The sequence below is a fragment of the Acartia tonsa genome, chromosome 2 (assembly GCF_053477335.1).
Source record: "Acartia tonsa isolate MP-2025a chromosome 2, ASM5347733v1, whole genome shotgun sequence".
Classification (NCBI taxonomy): domain Eukaryota; kingdom Metazoa; phylum Arthropoda; class Copepoda; order Calanoida; family Acartiidae; genus Acartia; species Acartia tonsa.
This window is the reverse complement of record NC_137261.1, coordinates 11947671-11963596: the sequence shown is the minus strand read 5'-3', so window position 1 is coordinate 11963596 and position 15926 is coordinate 11947671. Positions and strand designations below refer to the sequence as shown.

General features: G+C 30.7%; 1 protein-coding gene across 1 annotated transcript in view; it reads left to right on the top strand.

Annotated features, from left to right (window-relative positions):
- Positions 1 to 15832, top strand: part of LOC145304402 (multiple PDZ domain protein-like) — an 88914-nt gene extending 73082 nt beyond the window's left edge. The window contains exons 24-27 of the mRNA XM_080146288.1: positions 11974 to 12112; positions 12866 to 12989; positions 13255 to 13329; positions 14048 to 15832. Coding sequence (XP_080002414.1) covers positions 11974 to 12112; positions 12866 to 12964 — 238 coding nt within the window. The 3' untranslated portion in view covers positions 12965 to 12989; positions 13255 to 13329; positions 14048 to 15832. The remainder of the gene's footprint in view (positions 1 to 11973; positions 12113 to 12865; positions 12990 to 13254; positions 13330 to 14047) is intronic.
- The last annotated feature ends 94 nt before the right edge of the window (positions 15833 to 15926 follow it).

Here is a 15926-nt window from a genome sequence, read left to right as displayed (position 1 = left end):
CCTTTGTCTGAAAAGTCCTAACTGTGCATGGTAGTGAGTTGCACCTGTTTTGGGCCAAAGCATTCCCCCTACTCTAACTGTTTATGTCGCGCACCTGACATAGTAGCAGTAGGAACCATTTTTAACATCTTTAGTTATGACGCGGTGTCGGACCGAGATTCGAACCTATCACCTCCCCGACGACGAGCGGATGCGCTATGTGTTGAGCTCTAAAACATTAGGACAAATGTGCATTAACACTTATAGAGTGTCAAAACTGAATAATCAGAATTTAAGAGTTGAAGCAAAATTGTAAGAAAATTTGTTGAAAAACTATTTGATACAGATTAATGTTTATGGACATACATACAATTTTAGGACTTGAATATTGAGTTGCTTTGCTTATAATATTGTACATTGTTGTCCGAGGAATTAGTATACAAACAAGGATGACAACATCCATAAAAGCGAAGCACTGAAATTAGGACAAATGTGCAGTGTCAAAACTGAATAATCAGAATATAAATGTATTTGAAGATTTGAAGCAAAATTGTAAGTAAAAAAAAACTGCTTGATACAGGATAATGTTTATTTCTAAGTCGTACCTAGCTATTTTAGGAATCAGCATGCAAAGTTTGAAATTAATAAGACAATTCTAACCTGTTTAAATTAATGAAAAGAACTAACTGTAACGGACATACGTATGGACCGACTCTAATTATAGAAAAGCTTTTAAAAACTCTTGTTAAAAAGAAGCCATGATGTTAAGAAATAAAAAGGATTGATTGAAGGGATGATTATATTTTATTATAGATTTGAATATCATTATACAATCATAATTTGAGGATGAAATTGAGTAAAATATGTAAAAGTTATCACAGAAATATTGAAAACAGGTTTTTTTTCTTGAAATGTTGATGCTTTAAATTACATGTGATTTTGTTGCTAAAAACTTTAATTAAATAATTTAACATAAGGGATAGTTCTTTGACAGATAGTACAAAATATAATGCTTGCGAATGTGAAAGTTGATTTACAAAAAAATGTATTAATAATAAAACAAGGTTGACAATGTACACTAGAATTGAAGCATAAAAAATTAAAAGATGACTAGAAAACAGATTAGGTAACAAATTAGCATTTATAATGAATGCTAATAAATAAGATGACTCATCTGGAATAATTTCATAAGCATGTATAATAATGCAATTGAGTTACATGCATCTTTATCTACAATAAAAAAAGCCTTTAGAGCAACGAGAACTCAAGTTCTTGCTAAAACATAGAAAGTAAAGATACTTGTCCTTTCATCTATAGACACAAAAGTCTCGTAGAACAAAGTCAAACTTTAAATTGATAGGTACTTTTATCTAAAAAAATGAAAATTAAAGGGTGGGGGAATGTGGTGACTCGTCACACGACATACCAGCAATTTTATTTTGGGTGCTACTCCCCAAGTTTTAGAGATAATTAGGTAAATTTTTTTTGGTTGTGTCACTAATTACCCCAAGTTTTGGTATCTTTAAAAAACGGCGGCCATACCGCCGTCTACCGCCATTTTCCGCCGCCAAAAAATAATATGGCGAGAAATGCAATAAATTTTTTTTTTTTTGAGGCGGCGGAAAACAGGGGGAGCGGTGGTACCGCCGCTGTTTTTTATCAAAATATTTTTTACCGACCAACCCAAATATATTTTGTTTCAATATCTTTAAAAATACAGGATAAGCACTGAATTTAAGATATACCTTGATAAACAAGAATTTGAAAAAATGACATGTTGCTTGTAAGGGAAAAATTTTTTGAAAAAAATAACATGGTCTCAAATGATTCCAAATTGCCTAATTCGGGGAGAAATGAATTTAAAAAAAAATTTTGGGCGGCGGCGGAAAATGGCAACGAACGGCGGGAGCGGCGGTCCCGCCGCCGTTTTTTTTAAAGATACCAAAACTTCAGGTAATAAGTGACACAACCAAAAAGATTTTACCCAATTATCTCTAAAACTAAGGGAGTAGCACCCAATATAAAATTGCTGGTATGTCGTGTGACGAGACACCACATTTACCCCCCCCCCCCCTTAAAACACCAAAGATAGACGGACATTTCAATTAAGAGTTGAATTTCATAGTTTAAATATAAGAGGGATGTGTGCTAGGGCAGATTATTTTTTTTTATAATAAAGTTGTATCAAAATCTTTTCATTGGTTTGGTATAGACTTTGGGCTAAATTAACCATGTACACATTCTTCTTATTATATTTATTACTACACGTCGACAGATGATTTTTCTAGTGTGTTGGTATAAAATTGAGTTCCATCTCGTTGGTTTTATTTCCTCCTACTTAGGCTAACTGGAACCTCTAAAAAAGTAAATACTTTTAGTTGCAATTTTATAATTCGAAATTTCTGTCCATTTTCACATTGTGACATATTACAAGAGGAGCTTTGGACAATAAGAGCAACTACATCTTTCATAAATGATTACAATCTTTTACTAGCGGATACACTCAAGAGCACTTACCTGCACCTATAGGAAGCTTCACTGTAAAGGAGAACCCTAACGGTTCAGCAAATAGCGAGATTTTTCGCTACAGACAAAAAAGCATACTGCTTTATAAAATACTATTGGCATTTAGGGGCTCTGTATTCGAAAATGGCAGAAATGGTCTAGGAAGATAGCTTAAACCCATAAAATCGGAAATTAAACAAGCATAAAACCTTCACAGGACCAATGTGAATCTTGCATAAACTAGAGAACCCAATCGGAACAGTAGTTACTTAAATCTTAAGCTTCAGACAAAAATCGTATTACTTTAAGTTTATATAATAGGAGGAGGAGGATAGGATACAAAGAAAGTTTTTTTTGTCCGTAGTACTTATCATTGAACCTATAGTTAACTATTTTGAGGAAAGATTTCTCCACCCTCCCAACAAAAATTGACCCTGCCCCCCCCCCCACTAAAATTTTTTCTTTAAAAATTTAAAATGAAGGGGGGGAAGTCAACTACCACCTCTTTTGCGCACCCTCCTGGCACAACACTGTGCACGCCACTATATATTTATCTGCAAGTTCTATTTTGCATGGTAATAAGTTGCACCTGTTTCGATTTTTAACGTCTTTAAGTATGACGCGGTGTGGGGCCGAGATTCGAACCTAACACCTTACCAAAAACAAGCGGATGCGGTGCGTGTTACGCCTCAGCCGAGGCTTATAAAAAATAAAAATATTACCTTTTATAAAAAACAGAGAGAAGTAAGCTGCTCAATAAAATCATTTCTTAATCTCTGAAATTTAACACGGAATATTACTCAACATTCTAATTGTTCACACTTATTTAACTAAGATACAATTGAATAACATAGTGGACTTCTTTCATTAAAGATTAACAATGAAAAATACACGATTAAAAGGTAAATAAAGTTTCAAACAAATTAATATTTTTGCTAATTGCTAACAAAATCACTATCCCTTTTATAATCACATTTTTCGACTTGCAAATAACTTCTTGTAAAATTAATTCTTCCATGTTTCAAATCTTTAAACTGTTGTTTACAAATTACGAATCTAATCAATAATATCAGCTGATCATTAAAATATTGATTTTTTTTAAAAATACAAATTGGTGAGTAGCTAGCTCAATATAATTTTTTGGTAAAGGCCTCAAAAAAATAAAACAATTAATTATCTTTTTCCCTTCAAAGTTAAAGTAAAAAGAAATATTATTAAAAGTTTTTAAAAGACAGCTTTTGAATAATTTTTAAATAAACTTTGACCACGATCAGGGATAGAAAGATAAACCAACGATTTATAATATATATGCAAAATGAGACAAAGTATAGAGTAACATTTTTTTCATTAAACAATATAATTATACTTGTAAATAGGAAAAATGGGGTTATTATTTCAATCTCTAATTATTTTCATGTACAAAAACTTTGTAATAGCAGCAAAAAATAAGAATGTGTTTAGGTTGGGTTATATTTCAGTTGTACTAAAATCGGTTGACCTACTGAAAAAAAAGGTCGACCTCTAAAAAGCTTTTGTGAACCGGGCTTTAGAGTGACATTTTCATTTCGAAGACGACATTATTATATTTATAATATACGCAGCATTTATAACAACTTTAAAATCATTGTTACGTGACAACCAGTGGACGGATTTTAGATTGGTCAACGGATTTGAATTTATTACGACCAGGACTATTTTTTTGCCACCTTGGCCGACTAAATCGGCCAAGGAATAACTGGCTACGGTATTTTTAAATTTTACTTCTATTTTATGCAATTATTATCATGTCTACAACTTTAAAAACATCGTTACGCGACAACCAGTGGACGGATTTTAAATGGGTCAACGGATTTGAATTTATTACGACCAGGACTATTTTTTTGCCACTTTGGCCGACTAAATCGGCCAAGGAATAACCGGCTACGGTATTTTTAAATTTTACTTCTATTTTATGCAATTATTATCATGTCTACAACTTTAAAAACATCGTTACGCGACAACCAGTGGACGGATTTTAAATGGGTCAACGGATTTGAATTTATTACGACCAGGACTATTTTTTTGCCACTTTGGCCGACTAAATCGGCCAAGGAATAACCGGCTACGGTATTTTTAAATTTTACTTCTATTTTATGCAATTATTATCATGTCTACAACTTTAAAAACATCGTTACGCGACAACCAGTGGACGGATTTTAAATGGGTCAACGGATTTGAATTTATTACGACCAGGACTATTTTTTTGCCACTTTGGCCGACTAAATCGGCCAAGGAATAACCGGCTACGGTATTTTTAAACTTTACTTCTATTTTATGCAATTATTATCATGTCTACAACTTTAAAATCACCGTTACGCGACAACCAGTGGACGGATTTTAGATTGGTCAACGGATTTGAATTTATTACGACCAGGACTATTTTTTTGCCACCTTGGCCGACTAAATCGGCCAAGGAATAACCGGCTACGGTATTTTTAAATTTTACTTCTATTTTATGCAATTATTATCATGTCTACAACTTTAAAATCACCGTTACGCGACAACCAGTGGACGGATTTTAGATTGGTCAACGGATTTGAATTTATTACGACCAGGACTATTTTTTTGCCACCTTGGCCGACTAAATCGGCCAAGGAATAACCGGCTACGGTATTTTTAAATTTTACTTCTATTTTATGCAATTATTATCATGTCTACAACTTTAAAAACATCGTTACGCGACAACCAGTGGACGGATTTTAGATTGGTCAACGGATTTGAATTTATTACGACCAGGAGTATTTTTTTGCCACCTTAGACGACTAAATCGGCTGAGGAATAGCCGAATACGATATTTTTAAACTTAACATGAAGAAAATTTGGGCCGATGAACATCCGGCCGAAGTCGGCCGATTTCCGGCCGGCCGATAACGAAAACAGCTTGCTAATACTGTTCCAATTTGGTTACACTTTTAAGGGAAGGTTTATAAATGTCTTAGGGTTGGTTTTAGGCTTTGTTCCTGACCTCCATCAGACTCCCCAATAGGATAAGGATCAAACAACTAATATTCTAATATTATAGCTTCTAAAATCCTTATTTCTGAACCGATTTTTAAAAAATAAAGGTCTAGCAGCACAGTTATGGGACCTGGAAAACGATTAAAGCAATCGTTATATGCGTGGATTGAATCATAACAAAGATATTAAAAACCGCATGAAGATTTAGGGTTAGCAGAGTTATAAAATTAAAAAAAAAATTTAGCTCAAGGATATAAACTTTTCAGATAATTGGCAATTAAAATCCTTATTTGTATCATAAAAGGTAATAGCTGCACAATCATTCCAAATGTTATAGCCATTTTAGAGAATATTGACTGCACTTAGTGTACATGCTGGACTAGTGTCACTAAATTTTGATAAATTTGCATTAAAATGAAGAAGATTGTTAGATAATTTAAAAGCAAAGTCTCTTATGTTCATGGGTAGATAGGATAATCGCCACATGCACATAAACCTTGATTCTCTATTTATATCTATTTCATTACTGAGCCACATATTTCTAGTTTTAACGGGTTGACAATTAGTTAACATAGATTTGGATATATCTAAGAAGTATCTAAAAACTTTTGCTCTCAAATTGGGCTTTGAAATAAAGACTAATATTGAAACAGATTTTTGAGAAAATTTTGTTTTACACCTATTTAAAAATACTCTTAGATTATGTTTCATTCTTATTAATTCATTTGGGGTTACATAACAGGAAGATTTCCTGCAAAATTCATCATAATTTAAAACATTGCCAAAGTTTGAGATAAAATTACTTAAGGTAAGATTTTTTAGTTCATTACCATACCTTAACCATGAGTTTATTGTGAAGAAGTTGTTATTGATCATATTTCCTTGATTATCCGTGAATAAATGATTATTAACAACTTGGGCAGCGAGAATGTTTCCACTAAATTTCCAATAATAATCACAAAAACGTAAAAAAGCTTTAACTAGATTGTACAAAATTGGGTTAGATTCTGGAATAATTTTATCAATTTGTATAGACAAAGGGTTTTCGGGATCTGCAAGATATTGTCTCAATTCTTTACCCCATGAATCATTTGCCTTAAGACCTTTTAAAAAAATGCTAACTTTAAGACTAGTGAGAAATTCTTTTGGGTTAGGCAGGCCAAGCCCACCCTTGCTACAGTCAAGAAAAATTCTATCCTTTGCAATCCTTCCCCCTTGTTTTAGAAAGCCTACAACACACTTTTCAAAGTCTGCTAAAAATTGGTCTGTTGGTTCGAAAATTGAACCTAGATATGATAATTGTGAATAAAAATATGTTTTTATAATAGAAACCCTTCCAGGAATACTAAGATTGAATAAATTCCAAAAATTGCGCAATTTTACAACTTTTGCCAATATTTTGTCCCAAATTAAATTAGTGTCATTTAAAGATTTGTGCAAGCTTAGACCTAAAATTGTGAAATTATCTGAAATTTCAAAATTCAGTTCCTCAACTTTTCTTATAAAATCTAAAGAAGGTAACCCACCAGTTATTATAATTTGAGTCTTAGAGTTGTTAACTTTAAGGTTTGATAATTTTCCAAAGCTGGTCAAAATATCATAACATTTTTGGAGAGATTCTGCCTTTACTTCCATGAAGTTTTGCATATCGTCTGCAAAACCACTTGCTACATTTACTTTATTTTCATCTCTGTTAAAATTGTAAGGAATTGAATTTGGAATTTTAAGAGTGTTTGTTAGACATAATTTTATAACGAGTGGGTTTATTGCAATTTTAAATAAATTTGGAGATGGAAGGTCTCCTTGAATAATACCTATTTTATTTTCAAAATTTTGTGTTAAACCGCAATCAGTCAAGATACAAGATTTTCGGTTTTTAAAAGTAGAAGATACCATTAAAATAAATTTTGGACCAAAATTAGAGAAATGCAATACAGATTGTAAGTAGGTATTTCCTATTGTATCAAATGCCCTCGAAAAATCAATTATTAGACTTGCTAAAGGAGAATTTGTGGAGTTTGATTTTGAAAGCAGTTCATATACATTTATTAAACATTCTTGTATAAAATACTGATCGGAATAAGCTTTCTGAGCATTGTGTATTATGGAATCTACAACAGTTTTTAATCTTAAATTTATAACTCCACTATATAGTTTATAAGGAGATGTAAGTATACCAATGCTACGCCAATTTTTAATATTCGAAAGATCTTTATCTCCACCCTTTGGAATCAAATTGCTTCTACTTATATTCATCATACCTCTTAACTCCCCTTTATTAGCCATATAGTTAAAACCATGTAACATTGTATCTTTAATTAAATCCCAAAAATGTTTAATTGACGCCATAGGTATGCCATCTAAACCAACAGCAGCATTTAAATTAGCATTTTTAAGCACGGTTTCAAGTTCAGACATTTGAATAGGTGACTCAAGATTTAATTTATCTTCTAGCGATAATTTAAAAGGGTCAAAAATTGGATCATTTTCATTTCTTTCAAAAAATTCTTCAAAAGAAATTTCTGGCTCAACAGACGGCTTAAGTAAGTAGTAGAACGATAATATTCACTAAATATGTGTATTTCTTATTGAAAAGAACAATAGACAACAATTTTTTTTAAGAGTTAAAAAAATAGTTTTTGTTCTACTACTATTTTTAACTTAAAACACACAACCTTTACGGATTTTACTCGAAACCTACTTTTCCCTTTTTTAACATCCTATTTATAAGTCCTTCCTGCTAATTTTAAAGTTTTGCAGTTCATCAAATTTTCATCAGAGGTGGACAGATTAAGAAATTTGGGTTTTAAAGACCAGGTTGCTATCATATTATCCAATGGTGAATAGTTAAGATATTTTCTCTTATTATAACGCATATACCTGATCAAAGTTCTCAAGATAGTTGATAAAAATGTATAGCTAGACCGTCATTACATTTCAACTATTGCTGCGACCAATGAAGGACCTTTTTAAGTTGTTAAAAGTTTCGCCTGTTTTTGGCCAAAGCATTACATCTTATTATTACTATTATTGTTGAGGATCTAAAAAAGCAGCATTAGGTACGTCTTAATAATAACACGGTTTGCCTTTATTGCGGTTGTATAGCTTTTAAAATGTCTATGTTGTCATCCTCTTGTCAAGGATTTAAAAACTAGATACTAAAACCTAATTAAATGTACAGTTGCTCTTACAATGCAAATGCTTTTTGAATATAAAATAGCCTTAAACTCGCCCAGAGGCCAATATTTGGCTTTCTTACAACATTAGAGACTTTGCACAAAACAATCAATCCTATTTAGGTACAATAACTTTTTAATCAATTTGTTAAAAAATTGCTATATTTTGTTTAGTAAAATTAAAGGTTGGGAATGCACACTCTAATTCTTGTTTAATAGGACCAACTTTATCAATTCAAGTGAAACAAGGATTAACTTGTCCATAAAACAAATTCCCCCTTTGGGAGATAAAAATAATAATTTTGAAAAAATAAAGATATCATTTATGTGTGTCTTTTTTGTCCCCCTCTGAGATTTAAAGAATCTAATGGCGTAAGCTATAGTATTAAAATTTTTTGGGAACATAAAATTAAAAGATTGATTCTAGTTTTGTTAATCCCAAGGTATTGATTTCATGATTTTTATTTTGTTATTTTAACCCTTTACTTAGACATAGAATTGACTTTGTCAACCATGAAAGTGATATTCCAGCTATAAAATTCTTGGGTATTTATTTGGATCCAGCCTTGAATTTTAAGGTTCATATAAATGAATTAAACAAAAAGCTCTCTAAATCATTATTTTGTCTCCGAAAATGTCAAGGTCTACTCACTGAAAAAGCTCTCAAAGCTCTATATTACTCTATTTTTCATTGTCATTTAGTTTATGGAATCCTTATCTACTCATGTGCATCACCCACAAATCTTACTGGCATAATCACTAAACAAAAAATGGCTGTGAGATGTATTAAGCAAGCAACCTACTATAGCCATTCTAGTCCTTTATTTAAAAATCTCAATATTTTACCCTTTGAATCTCTAGCTCATTACTTCAAACTAAAATTTATGTATGAGTACAAAAATAATTTGTTGCCAAGGTCTTTTAATAATATCATGTGGCCTAGACGAGGTGAATTAAATGGTAACTTCGTTTTGAAAAACAATAATAATTTAACTGTCCCCTTTTCTCGAATTAACTTAGTAGAGAGGCTTCCTATTTGTTCATTTCCAAAGATATGGAACAGTTTTGACGAACGTGATAATATAAAAAATGCCTTAAACCTAAATCAATTTAAGAGTAAGCTAAAAAATGCCTTCTAGCAAAAATAGACATAACATGTTATAGACTTCTTTGCCGTTCTTGCCACCTAAGAATGTAAAACATTTGTTCTGTCTGTTCTACAAGTCTTCACTGATTTACCCCTCATAGTAATTATAAATGTTTATAGTCAATATTACAAACACACACCATGTTACTTTCCCCTCCAATTCCCTTCCTTACAATTCCACATTATAATCCCCATCATATATAATGCGTAAGTTCTTATTTTAAATAATTAAGCTTCATGTTATCTATTATATTTTTTTTATCATTTTTTTCTTATCTGCAAAGGCTACTTAATATTACCTCGAGAGAGATTAATTAGTCCTTTGACACGAATTTTGAATGTGAATACTATTATCTTTATTATTAAACTATAAGTAATCATGATCAATTTTATTGTTTGTTTGTGATTATACCATGTAATGTATATATATTTTTTTGTATGTGTCATAAAATAAATATTTCATTTCATTTCATTTCATATAATACGATCTAACTAGAAAATATATTTTTGACACATAGATATAGAAGCTACACATGAAACGAGATAGAAAAAATGCAACTCTAATAGCTAATTTTGTTTTATGCAATGCTCTTTTGAGTGTGTGTGTGTGTGTGTGGATGTTTCTGTGTGTATGATGTTAGTACATTTACAACTTGGTCATATTGACCAAAAGATATTTTATTTAGAAATCTTAAGTAGGTAGGAAAATAATAAATATTGTGTATATTTGTTTATTTACATCCGTAAAAAGTAACCCGAATTGTCCCTTATGCGACCTAAAATTATTTGTAGAAATGTTTGGACTGTTACTTTGTACATCCTAATCAAGATCCAATACTTTCATCTATTTTTTTATCTAACAAATTTTATCAACTTTGATAGGCAGTATACTTTATAAGGGGGGGGGGGGTTAATGCAACCATCTCGTAATTAATGTATAAATGGCACTTAGAATTTGAATTTCGATCTGAAACTTTGCATGAGTAATCCTTGGTAGGTCTATTTTCCCTAGATCGAACAAAAAGTTGGAAAAGTAACGGCTAACAGCTGGCGGCTCAGCCCTTTAGCCATGTTTTGGCTTTTTTCGAGGCAAAACCATCATGAAACCTATCTCCTCATAACACTCTTTGCTGATCCAAAACGTTTTCAAACGGTTCTAGCCGATAGTTGCTGGTATTAGAAATCTAAAAAAATGTTTTTTTGTATCATTTCACATGATTTAAAGCAAAAAAATGTTTCAAATAGTTGATTCCTGTGTAATTTATGACAGATTTGCCCTAAAAATAGCCAAAAAACGGCTAAACGGCTTAGCCGTTAGCCGTTACTTCTTCAATTTTTTGTTCGATTTAGGGAAAATAGACCTACCAAGGATTACTCATGCAGAATTTCAGATCGAAATTCGAATTCTAAGTGCCATTTATACATTGATTACAAGATGGTTGCATTAACCCCCCCCCCCCCTTATTTAACCCCTCCCCACCCACACTCTTACCACTCTAATTAATCTCTTATGCATATAAGAATGCAATGCATTGGTTATACTGTCAATTTGTTTATAAATTATACCAACATTATTGTACAATTTAAGTTAAATTAAGTTTTTCTAAACATAGATACTCTAAAATCAATGTTTGCCTATAAGTTATATTCATATTTTTGTAGAATTTAAGTTAGGTTAAGCTTTAAATTGGGCAGTAATATATAATTTATATTTGGTTATAAGTTTTACAAACATTGTTGTTAAATTTAAGTAAAATTAAGTTTTTGAAATCAAAGCTACTCTAATCTATGTATGTTAAACCCTTATTGATGAATGTTAAGTTTAATGATAAAATGACAAGAATTATAAAAGAAACTACCTAATCGATCCTACGACAAGAGCAGAAGTCCCAAACGTCGGAGTGGACACTTAACATAACCTAACCTATTTTAGCCCATCTTATAGGTTTTTTTAAATGCCTAACCCCTGCGGGGTGCTTATTTGTTCATTTATATCTTAACCTAACCTAATCTGTATAGAATTACTTTATAAAATTGATATTTTTAACACTCCTGCGTTTGTCCACTCCGACGTTTGGGATTCCTGCGTTTGTCCTGGAACTACCTAATCCTTTTGGAAGAAGGCTTGTTAGGAAAAATGTTAAAATTAACTATTATTTTTATTTTCAGAGGCCAACATAATCTTGGATTCTCCATAGTCGGCGGGTTCGGATCCCCCCACGGTGACATGCCAATCTTTGTCAAGACTGTCTTCGACAAGGGGGCAGCTGCGGACCACGGCGGACTCAAGCGTGGTGATCAGATCCAGGTAATAATTAGTTATTTATAGCATAGTTTTTTCGCGAATAATAATATGAAAATAAAAAACTTTAAAATCAGGTTTGCTACCCCCCTATGTACTCTTTAGTAGTGATATTGCATGTGAATATATTTTCCACCTAAAATGAAGCTGAAAATATATTAGAATTTAATTTGTCCTTATATTTTTGGACTAAATAGGGTGGATGCTAGTTTTTCGTTTGTTTCTTTAATACCTTGGGTTAGTTAAGCGGGTAGCCATTTAGGGTTTGAACTGGGGCTTACTTATGCATAGTAGGATATGTAAGTTGGAAGGAATTTTAATGTTAGAGGGAGATTTGAAATCTGCATCAAATTTTAAGGATTTTTTATAAAATTCGTTTTTGTATAATTCTTTATCTGAAAGCGGAAATAAAATTAAAGTTCATAAATTTTGACCAATAGGATAGGTGGCTTGGAAACTACCTGCGCTCTAATTAATTGAATGATGTGCGACACTTAGGCTTCTCCAATCAGAGAAGGCTTAGGCAGATAATTTTCAATCCACCAATCACGAGATGTCAAAATTAATTAACTTAAATTGTATTTCCGCTTTTAGATAAAGAATTATACAAAAAAACGAATTTTATAAAAATCCTTAAAATTTGATGCAGATTTCAAATCTCCCTCTAACATTAAAATTCTTTCCAACTTATATATCTTAATGCATAGGTAAGAATTTCACTCATTTATTTCTAATTTATTTTATCGTGTTTCAATTTAGGCTGTAAATGGACGAAGCTTGGAGGGTCTGACCCACCAGGAGGCTGTCGACATTCTCAAGAGCTGCGAGGGAACTGTCACTCTAGAAATATTATCCTGATTCAACATCTCCCCGGGGGACCAGGAATGTACAAATAATACAGTTATATAATCACGTTCTCTGAATCGTTGGGATAAAATTAAATTGCCCTTCACTTTTTAACCAATAGTTTTAATCTACTGAAGGAGTATTTTGTTTGTATCATAATTTATCGTCTATTGCCTAGGATCCCTACAATGCAAATTTATGGAGACAAAATAATCTCTAAAAATAGAATCACCAAATAATTTTAAGCTACTTTGACTTTTCTCTATATGATCAACCTATTCTCATATTTGTACAACCATAGGCAGGACAAGAACAAAGGGATTCCATAGGGGCGCAACCATTTCTGCCTGATCAACATAGGGGACACTGCATTCAGGAATATAGATAATTTAGAATCATAGATACAGATATTTTAAACTTTTGATTTTGTATTAGGATGCATAAAAATAGATTAAAACCATCACAAGACTATTGGGTAATTTCTAGCGGGAAGAACGGACGGACAGACAGACAGACATCATTCCACTTATATTATATGCCAAATTATTGAAGATGCTGTTTTAGAGATTCTAATTTACACATAAATACATTTAGGATATATCACAGAATGGATTGAGTTACTAATTAATGTAAAGTTTAAATAAAAATGGCTTTAATAATAGACTATAAAAGTTGGAAAGAGTTTTAATCAATATAATAGATTTGAATTCTGCATAAAATTTTAAGGATTTTTTATAAAATTAGTTTTTTATATACCTAATTCTTTATTTAAAGGCGCAAATACAAATTAAGTTAAATAATTTTGAGATCTGTGATTGGTGGATTGAAAACTATCTGCGCTCTGATTGGAGAAGCTTAAGTGACGTACATCATTCAACCAATTAGAGCGTAGGTAGTTTCCAATCCAGCTATCCTATTGGTCAAAATTTATTAACTTAAATCGTATTTGCGCCTTTAAATAAAGAATTATATAAAAAACGAATTTTATAAAAAATCCTTAAAATTTTATGCAGATTTCAAATCTATTATATTGATTAAAAATCTTTCCAACTTTTATAGTCTATTTAATAATTGTAATTATCTATATTGTACAGGGATTATGATATAAAGCCATCATTTCCTACTTTCTCATTCAACAAAAACAAAGAAGACATCATCCAAAATAACGACGTCAATATTCAACAAAAACACGACATTATCCTTAGAAAAGATGTTAAATTAAAGAAGAATCTTTCTTGTTTGTAAACAAAATAAGTCTTTTAAAAAACAGCCTCAAACAACAAACAACTAATTCGAAAATTTGGCTGTTTTGGGGGATTTATCTTAGTCTAACCAACATTTTTCAAATTGTAGGCAAAGATTTTAGAAAAGCTTAAGATAAAAATTTTACTATCATTTTTTCATTTAAAGAGTATTTTTCTCTTGTGCAATATTATGAGTTAAATATATTTATTCTAAAATCTTTGTTTGCTTCGCTTAAATTGTTTTAAGAATTTTTTTAACTTTTAATTTTAATTAAATGATCCCGTTTTAGTATAAAAATATATTTATTGTTGTATTGATTAATATTTTACTTGTGGTGGCGGATTTTTTTTGCTTTAATATTATTTGTGCTTGTTAAAGTATAGCTTATAAAAAAGACCCTTATTTAGACAAAGTTAGTATTATTATATGTTTAACTCATTTTTATTTTATTTTTATCAATTCTGTAATTGCATAGGTATGTATTTACTTTACATAATTACATATATTTTAAAGAATTGTATTAGGCAATTTTAATTAAATGAGATTAAAGCTATAGCATTAGCTATATTAAAATTCAAAAGATAGGCTACAAATTTTTAATTTTGTAATTAAATATAATATGTAATGTAAATTATAAAAATTTATGTAACGACAATTCAAATAATAATGTGTACAAAATATACTTAAAATCTTTCTACATAAAATTTATATTCAAGGCTCGGCAGATCCGCGGCGGCAGGTTAGCAAAATTTAGCCGAGCAGATTCATCTAATTCAGCAGCTAAATTAAGATTTATCGGTTGATGCCCTCTAAAATCTACAAATAGCTCGGTTACCGATCCTTATTAAATGTATACAGACAGTATTTTCTAGTTAAAACTGTGCTTGAAACAGTATGGGGATTTAAATTGACTACTTTTCTCTTGTGTGGCTAATATGGTATTTAAGATCTTTTCATAAATTACTTATTTATACTGTCTTATTAAAAGAAGAAACTTATCAAAATAAATTCATTTATTTTACCTCTTTTTTTCTAAACAAATCCTAAATAAGTTGAGACACACAAGCAAACTGTAGACAATTAAAATCCACAACCATCAAAAGTAATTAGTTTAAAATTGAAATTTCATGTAAAAATTTATAAACTCTGCAACAAATATTTGAATCTCTTTTGATGGTTGATAATTATTTTAATTACATAATCAAAAATTTCAACAATTTTCGGAAAACTTTTACAATTTTTACTTTGAACATTTAAGTTTTTTTTGTAATTTTACAGACGAAACGTAAATATAAACAAATATTTAATTAAACAAGTCTAAATAATTTTAAAAACCTAATTTTAATGAATCTAAACGGCTTAAACTTTTATTTTATTTATCTTTTTCCTAACAAACTTATTTTTTTTATCTTTTTCCTAACCTTACCTTATAAAGTATATGTAAAGCCTATGAAATACAAAAAAAATAGTATTATTACATGTATAAACAATATTAAATGTATTTATATTAATTTTGACAGTTTTGTGAGATTTTCCTCATATAATAAATGTATAATATGTAGATTTTAGACTTTATATGTCTTATAAATATATATTTAGTAGGTTATTTAGAAATAAACTTAAGATATCCTTAAAGTTGTCTTCTTTTTTTGAAGCCAATCGCTTAAACTCTAAAACTTTGTACAGTCTGTCTGTCAAAATTCTGTCTAAAACTAATTTTCAGGGATCC